This window comes from Drosophila ananassae (genome assembly GCF_017639315.1).
Source record: "Drosophila ananassae strain 14024-0371.13 chromosome 4 unlocalized genomic scaffold, ASM1763931v2 tig00000245, whole genome shotgun sequence".
In the NCBI taxonomy this organism is placed as follows: Eukaryota; Metazoa; Arthropoda; class Insecta; order Diptera; family Drosophilidae; genus Drosophila; species Drosophila ananassae.
This window is the reverse complement of record NW_025319049.1, coordinates 199,026-207,819: the sequence shown is the minus strand read 5'-3', so window position 1 is coordinate 207,819 and position 8,794 is coordinate 199,026. Positions and strand designations below refer to the sequence as shown.

Below are 8,794 nucleotides of genomic sequence, written 5' to 3'. Positions count from 1 at the left end.
TTTTTATTGACGGTGATAAAAATTTCTGTATTGCTTGTAATACCTATAGCAGCATTGTTTTTTTTTGATAGAAATAACTTCATCATAAGTGAAGAAATATCAAATCTTACAACATCGCAGATTCTTGCCCGTTCTACACTTATTACTCTATGGGGTTTTATTGGAGTTGAATTGGCAACAGCACCTGCAGGGTCAGTTGATAATCCAGCTAGAACAATACCAAGAGCAGTGGTACTTGGAACAATCTCTGTTGCTGTTGTGTATTTTATCAACAATCTTGCAATTATGGGATTAATAAATGGCAATGATTTAGCAAGTTCAAGAGCACCATATGTTGACGCAATAAAAATTATGGCCTCTGGCAATTGGCACTTGATTATTTCTATAACTGCGTTCATTTTTTGTGTTGGTACTTTAAACGCTTGGGTACTAGCTAGTGGACAAGTGGCCCTTGGCCTTGCAAAAGATAAACTGATGCCACAGTTTTTTGCTCAAAGAAACAAGCACGGTTCTCCTTTCTGGGGCATAACAACTAGCTCAGTTGGAACTGCAACTTTACTAATCCTCACTTCAAGCAACAATTTTGCTAAGCAGATCACATCAATTATCGACTTTTCTGTAGTTTCATTTTTATTTGTTTACCTTGCATGCAGTCTTGCTTTTCTCAAAGTTATTGTGCAAGAAAAGAGTTGTTACAAATTTTTAATTGGCAGTATAGCAACAACCTTTTGCTGCTGGGTAATATTTGAAACTTCTGTGAATACCTTGCTGATCGCAAGCTTATTCACTGCAAGTGGCGTACCTCTTTATTTATTTTGGTATCGCAGAGTTTCTGTATAGCAAATGTTATGTATCTGTTCAGCAGAGTGGCAAAATAAGGTAGACGAGAAAAGACAACTATAGGAAGAAATGGGTGTCATGCCAGTGCGTGACACTGGCATCCAGTTCTTTCGCGCAGTTCCATCAAAAACGTTGTAAAGGATTAATCGCTTTCGTGTTTACCAACTTAGTGCCCAATCTGGATCCCAGATACTGTCTCTGCTGTCAAACAAATTATCCAACAAAATTACAATTAAATGGTTGATTCTTTTTAAGAATACCAAAAAAGACATGCATTAATTTTCGCATTAACGCAAGAACTATGACTTTTGGACATTTGCCTTTACTTGCTAGACGCTGACAAAACTTTTGAAAATGATTATTATGGTTTTTGACTACTATAGCTGGCATATAAAGAGCTTTTCGAATACGCTCAGATCCTATTTTGCATATGCAACTTCTCTTACTTACTGACGATCCCGATTGATAATGTCCTGGCAGCAAAAGCTGTAAATTGTTTAGCATTGTCAAAGTTATCAACTGATGGCATTTCTGCGACAACAGCAACAGCAGTAAGATATCCTATACCTTTTATAGTCTTAAGGTTTTCCACCATATTTTTTAGATGTGGATAGTTATTTATATGCTCATTAATTTCTTTTTCGAGAACAATAATTTGCTCCTCTATTGCCAAAATTACTTTAGATATAGCTTCTTTGCAACTGGAATGCATATTTTTGTTTTCCAAGCGATTTGTCTGTTGCACCTTATCATCTTTTAGCGATTGCATGCAACGCCCTCAAATGCCTCATTTCAGGTGCAATGGGCTTCCAAAGAGCAGGTTTGTTGGCGATACAAAATCTAGCTATCATAGCTGCATCTGATTTATCTGTCTTATTTCTGAGCAGCTCACTTTTGCCAAAAGCTTTCTGGGTTTACTATACTGACATTATGTCCTAAATCGTGCATAAAAGTAGCCAAATCTTCTCCATACCAACTAGTTGCTTCAAGACATAAATGAGTAAGATTTGCTCCATGGCCATTGCACCAAACTACAAGTTTTGCAAAACCATCTTGATTATTTTGAAAGACTTTGTGTCGTTTTTTACTGTCCACTAACAAACAAACATCAAATTTCTTTTTTGAAATATCCACACCCAAAATAGCATTTACTTGCATAAAATTGCCTCCAAGACTATAAATAAACTGAGAGTTTAGACTAACCTTGTAATACGGGATATAATTCCAAAAGATACTGTTCAGTCTTTAACTCTATGGGAGGGAAGCAAAATCTGGCTTAATGGCATTAGTGTCGCATCAGCTTCACCCTCCCTGTGAGGTATTTTAGCTCTAATGCCTCACATCATAAAGATACAAGTGTCACGCACTGGGATGACAAGAAAGGGAGCACTGGAATTTTTGTTTCAATATTTGTACATGAGCCATGCATCTGAACAGATACAATGTTATAACTAGAGATAATTTTTAAATGATTGATATTTATGAACTACGACTTTTCTTGTTGTCCACTTGTTCAACATTACCCTTCTCAAGTTTACTATCTACTTCTTTTGTGTGTTCATCATCTATACTAGTTTCATCTTTTATCTTACTAGGGTAATCTTCCTGCGATTTTTTATATGCTTCCATGTTGTCATATATAGGGTTACTGATGATTTCTATTTTTTCAGGTGTGAAAATCCTTGCTAAAAATCTCCTTATTATTGGTATTGACCCTAAGAAATCTCTTAGCTTTGAAGATTCTTGTCTTTTGTTTAGAGACTGTTGGTCTATTTTAGAGGTTTTTACACCATACTTTTTATCATCAAAATTTATTGTAGGCTTTCTTTTATTCGAAAGAACACTTTGGGCCTTTGATCCATTGGTTCCTTCAGGCCCTTGAGGTGTAGAAATTGCAGGTTTAACCTTAGTTTCATCGTATTCCTTACTCATCTTTCATTTCATTATGTAATATTACTAATATTGCATAATAATAGCTAAATTACAATTAATTGCAAGGTAAAAATATTAAAACAATTGTAAATTTTGTCAGTAAAAATATAATAGAACTTTGAAATTAGAGGTTCATCTATATGGGATACAAAATTGCTGTTATTGGAGCAACCGGAAGAGTAGGGCGTGAGGTATTAAGCACGCTTGCTGAATTTCAAGATGAGGCGATAGATTGCGTTATTGCACTTGCATCGAAAAAATCAGAAGGGAAGAAGGTGAGCTTTGGTGACAAAGAGTTAACAGTTTTATGCCTTGAGGATTATGACTTCGTTGGAACTAATGTAGCCATTTTCTGTGCTGGATCTCATGTTTCTGAAGAGTATGTACCAATTGCAACACAGGCTGGATGCATCGTGATAGATAACAGTTCCCATTTTAGAATGAAAGAGGGTGTGCCACTCATTATTCCAGAGATTAATAAAGAAAAAATTATGGAATATAAAAACCACAACATAATATCCAATCCAAACTGTACTACAATACAGATGCTGCTAGTACTACATCTATTACACCAAAAAGCAAAAATAAAGAGAATCGTTGCTTCAACTTATCAATCAACTTCTGGTGCAGGCAAAGCAGCAATGGATGAGCTCTATGACCAGACAAAAAAAATCTTTATGAACGAAGCTAAAAAACCCAAGATATTCTCTAAGCAAATAGCATTCAATTGCATTCCCCATGTAGGAGAATTCATGGAAAATGGTTCTACAGAAGAGGAATGGAAAATGCAAGAGGAGACAAAAAAAATTTTAGAGGAAGATATAAAAGTTACTGCAACTTGTGTAAGGGTACCCGTCTTTATCGGTCACGCTATGGCAGTAAATGTGGAATTTGATCAACATATCACTGAAGAACAAGCTCGTGAAGTGCTAAGTGAAGCCGAAGATAGTGGAGTTTTAGTGTACAACAGGCGTGAAGATAGTGAATACATAACTCAAATTGATGTTGTACAGGAGAATGCTGTATATGTATCGCGTATTAGAAGAGACAATACTGTTGAGCACGGATTAAATATGTGGATAGTGGCTGACAACCTGCGCAAAGGCGCAGCATTAAATATAGTGCAGATTCTTGAGATTTTGATAAGAGAGCATTTGTCAATCAAGTGCATATAGAGCGCACGTACGTTGTAATTCGAAGGAAATTTGTATACCACATGGCAGCGCGTGACGCTGGAATGGCTTTGTTGCATCGCTACTTATGAAAGGCTAACTATAATTAGGATTATAAGCAACTTATTGAAAATCTTGTTTTTTTGCAATCAATCTGATCAAATTTAAGAATAGTAATTTGTTATTTATATTAATAAATTTAATTCTATTGAAAATAGCTAAAGCATTGAAATTCTTGAATTTTAGCCGGATTAGTGAGTGGTAGTGAAATTTCTTTTACTCAAATTTAGGTATTCACTGACCGTTCTTGTTATAAATACCAGAATAATAAGCTACTGATATTCTCCACCTTTTTTATCTTTAATCCATCATAGCTAGCGATGCAACAAAGCCGGCTGGATTCCAGTGTCAAGCACTGGAATGACACCATTTGCTGTGCAGTTTACCTTCAAAAATGAATGTTCGTACAGCTATGGAATAAATCGCGGTATGACGGTTCGCAGCGGTATAGTAACTCGTCACCCCGCTACTTGTTAGCGGCTGAGATACCGCGGCGGTATGACGTAGAAGCTATACTTTTATACTCACCAACTCAGTATCCAATCTGGATCCAAGTAGTCAAGCTATTCGGATGACACCCTCATAAAGTGAAATGAGATCCCGCTAACACGTAGCGGGATGACGGGAAAAGAGGTACTGGGAGACATCCTTCCTGGTAGACCCAAATCACAATGTTCGCACAGTTGTGCGTCACGCGCTGCCGAACACTGTATGGTTATACAAGAAAAATTAAGGCTTAAAAGGAAACTTAAGCAGCTAATAGGACCTAAGCCTTCTTAATAAAACATAAAAAGCTCCTTTACCACCATGTTTTTTCGTAGCTTGCTGGTAGTATAGAACCATATGCTGGATTTTAGTATCATTTAACCACTTATTTAAGTTATTCTTTATAGTGTCTGTTTTATTTGTTGCACTGCCGTATCCCGTAATTACCAATAAACATCTATTCCCTGCTCGATAATTTTTGATAATAAAATCTATCAATTTACAGTAAGCATCCTCTATATTATAGCCATGCAAATCGAGCTTGTCGCTTATAAAATATTTACCCCTATCAACTTTTGATTTTGTGTTTTGGTCAAGACAAAATGATGAGTTACCATTATTGGTATTAAGAAAATTCCCTTGTAAGTCGGAGGTACCTTTATCAACCATAGACTTTATATTTACTTTATGATCAACTTTCAAAGTAACTTTTCCACATTTTATTGGCTTAACATTTTTTTGCCAATCCAACTCATCGTCCGACATAAACGCATTAATCGAATTGTATAATTTTACAACAATATTCAAACATAGTAAAATGTTGCTTATTCTATAAAAACCAGATTTTCGATAATACGATGAAATCGTCAAAAACTAATGAGAATTTTTGGCTGTATGGAAAGCACACCTGCATGTCAGCACTGAAGAATAAAAATAGGCGGTGTATAGAACTGTTAGCAACAGAAAATTTCTATAGAGAGCACAAAAAAGAAATTAGGCAATGTGTAGACAGTAAGGGCATTAAAGTTCGATTAGTAGAAAGCAAAATACTTAATGACGTTTTACCCAAAGGTGCTAACCATCAGGGAATTGCTTTAAATGTTGCCCCTATTCTTTATAACTTAAGCATTGAAGAAATAGCTGAAAGCTCGAACGATAGCTCTACTATAGTCATTTTAGATCAAGTCACTGACACGCACAATATTGGGTCGATTTTAAGAACTTCAGCTTGTTTTAATGTCGACGCATTGGTTTTACCACATAACCATTCACCAAGTGAAAATGCATCTATTGCAAAAGCAGCAAGTGGAGCATTGGATATTGTCCCACTAATATACGTTACAAATATAGTAAAAACTATGCAGTATTTAAAAAAGGTCGGTTACTGGTGTTATGGGTTTGATTGCAATACTAAAGAAAATATAGATGAAATAAAGAGTTTTGAGAAAAAAAGAGTAATTATTTTTGGTTCTGAAGAGAAAGGGGTACGAAGACTAGTTAAAGAAAACTGTGATTATCTTTTAAAAATACCAATGTCAAATGCAATTAACAGTTTAAATGTTTCAAATGCAGCAGCAATAGGCCTATATTCTATTTATATTAAAACAAATGCCAGCGCATAGCTGTTTATAATAAAAACACTTGATAAAAATATGGTTTTATATTATAATGTGTTAAGTAATGGATAAAAGGAGTTATATTATGTCTTACATGAGAAATGAACAGGATATTCGCTCTCAAGGCGTTTATTATAGTGCTGGGCTTAGAAGTTACCTAACCAAAGTATATAACTACATGGCTTTAGCTTTGGGCGTCACAGGGCTTGTTGCATTTTTAACAGTATTTTCTGGTCTTTTTCAAGTAATTTATTCTAATCCCGTTCTATCGCTTGTGGTAATGTTATCTCCGGTTGCATTGGTGTTCTACATGTCTTATAGAATTCAACACCTAAGTGCTCAGTCTGCCGTTACTATATTTTTCTCGTTCTCAGTGTTAATGGGGCTTTCCTTATCTTATATTTTTATAGTTTATACTGCAGAAAATATAGCAAGAGCGTTTTTCATTACATCAATTATGTTTGGCTCTATGGCTTTATATGGTAATACCACAAAAAGAGATCTTACAAGTATGGGCTCTTTCTTGATTATGGGAGTCTTGGGGATAATTATAGCATCCATAGTAAATTTATTCCTTGGAAGTAGTCCTCTCTACTTTGCAATATCGTTCATATCAGTAATAGTCTTTACCTTAATGACTGCATATGATGCTCAAAGAATCAAGGACGTTTATTATAAACATAATGACGGATCAGAAGTTGCTACTACTAAATTGGCAATACTCGGTGCAACTAATCTTTATTTTGACTTTATTAATATATTTCTCAATCTACTCAGGTTACTTAACTTGTTCAACAATAGGGATTAGATGTTTTCCTTTTTAAGGAAAGGCAGTAAGAATTCTATAGTTTTCTTTCTAATATCTCTAGTTGTATTGATGTTATGTCTTGCATATGCATCGGTGCCTCTATATAGCATTTTTTGTAAAGCTACTGGGTATGGTGGCACAATAAGAAAAGTAACTAACACAACAACAAATATAACTAACCAAAAGATCAGGGTCCATTTCAATGCTGATATAATGTCCGATCTACCTTGGGAGTTTAAATCAGAAACTAACTACTTTGACGTAAACATAGGAGAACAAAGTTTAGCGTTTTATTACGCAAAAAATCTATCTGATCAGCCTTCATTTGGTATGGCAGTATATAACGTTACGCCTTTCAAAGCAGGTAAGTATTTCAACAAAGTTGCATGTTTTTGCTTTGAAGAACAAATGTTGCTAGCAAAACAAAAAGCAGCTATGCCCGTATCTTTCTATATAGATCCTGAGATAATGCTTGATAACAACACAAAAGATTTGAGCGAAATAACACTATCATACACATTTTTTAAGCTTAAGTAATAAACTTTTTCCTATTGTCACCCAAGCAGCGTGAGCTATAGCTAAACTGACTTAGATTTACCGACAATTTGAAAAACTGTCATTCCGCTACCCGTTAGCGGGATCTATGCTTTGAGATACCGCGAATGAATCGCGGTATGACGTGTTGAAACAATCCGATAAGGTAAACCTCGTCATCCCGCTACTTGTTAGCGGGATCTCCGCGGCGGTATGACGTGTTAGCTATAGAAGGAGTGCGTTGTTATTCAAATAATGATTATGCAACAGATCTGTTGAATTGAGCAGGAGTTCTTATTTGCTTTTTGCGCACCGACTACTTGTGTCTCAGTGCTTGGTGTTATCAATTCCCATCCTTCATTCTTTGCTTCACAAGCATTCCAATATTGAGCCAATTCCTTATTATTTTTTACAGAATCTGGCATTTTTTCATGAGGTTTTTTTTCCAATGTATGCTTAATTAGAATCTTACAGCAATCTTTGCATTCAATTGACTTCTCTGCATCATATAATTCAGTAACACAATCTAAAGCGGTATTTCCACCGTAGTGTTCATGTGGGCTATCACTTACCCCCGCTTCTATGAGAGCCTTTAACACATCTGGAGAACGCGTCAAAGCGCAGGCATGTAAATATCCTTTCTCATTTTGCACGTTAGCCCCTGCTTTTATTAAAACTTGCGCTAGATTTGGTAAAGCGTGAGGCTTGTGATTAATAGCAATAGAAAAAAGACTATCTACTGGAAAGCCATCATAGTCTTTCAAATCAAATTTGTGATTAATATCAAAACCTTTTTTTTCCCAAGAAGCATATAAATATTCATAATAGTTTTCTTTGCTTGAAGTTCGCATTCCACTTTCTAGCCTTTCTTTTATTTTTTTTATTATATTACTAGTATCTAAATCGTTATCTTCATCCACTTTGTACAACACATTATACAAAACACTATAAAGCCAAGTTTCTCTATTCATTATAATTTATACCTTAAAACTATTAATATACACTTATGTAGTATATAAACTCTAAATAACATTTTGCAAAATATTAATTGTTAGATAACATAATCAAAGTTTTTATCTTACATTCACCATGGTTAGAGCTATACAAATAAAAAAAACTGGGGGACCAGAAGTATTAGAATTTGTAGATAAGAGTGTAGGTGAGCCAAAAGGCGAGGAAGTCTTAGTGCGTCACACAACTATCGGCTTAAATCGTTATGATTTAGAGCACAGAAAAGGTACACGCAAAATTAAAAATTTACCATCAGTGCTTGGAGTGGAAGCAGTGGGAGTTATTGAAAAGCTTGGTAAAAAAATCAGTGATGGGTTGAAGGTCGGAGATAGAGT

The 8,794-nt window shown here is 35.2% G+C and overlaps 1 protein-coding gene across 1 annotated transcript; it reads left to right on the top strand.

The window, feature by feature from the left end:
* Positions 1–2,597: 2,597 nt before the first annotated feature.
* Positions 2,598–4,159, top strand: LOC123258118 (aspartate-semialdehyde dehydrogenase-like). Its single transcript, XM_044717998.1, has 2 exons — positions 2,598–3,151; positions 3,212–4,159. Exons 1-2 carry the CDS (start codon positions 2,913–2,915, stop codon positions 3,945–3,947), a joined length of 975 nt encoding a protein of 324 aa, XP_044573933.1. The 5' UTR covers positions 2,598–2,912; the 3' UTR covers positions 3,948–4,159.
* The last annotated feature ends 4,635 nt before the right edge of the window (positions 4,160–8,794 follow it).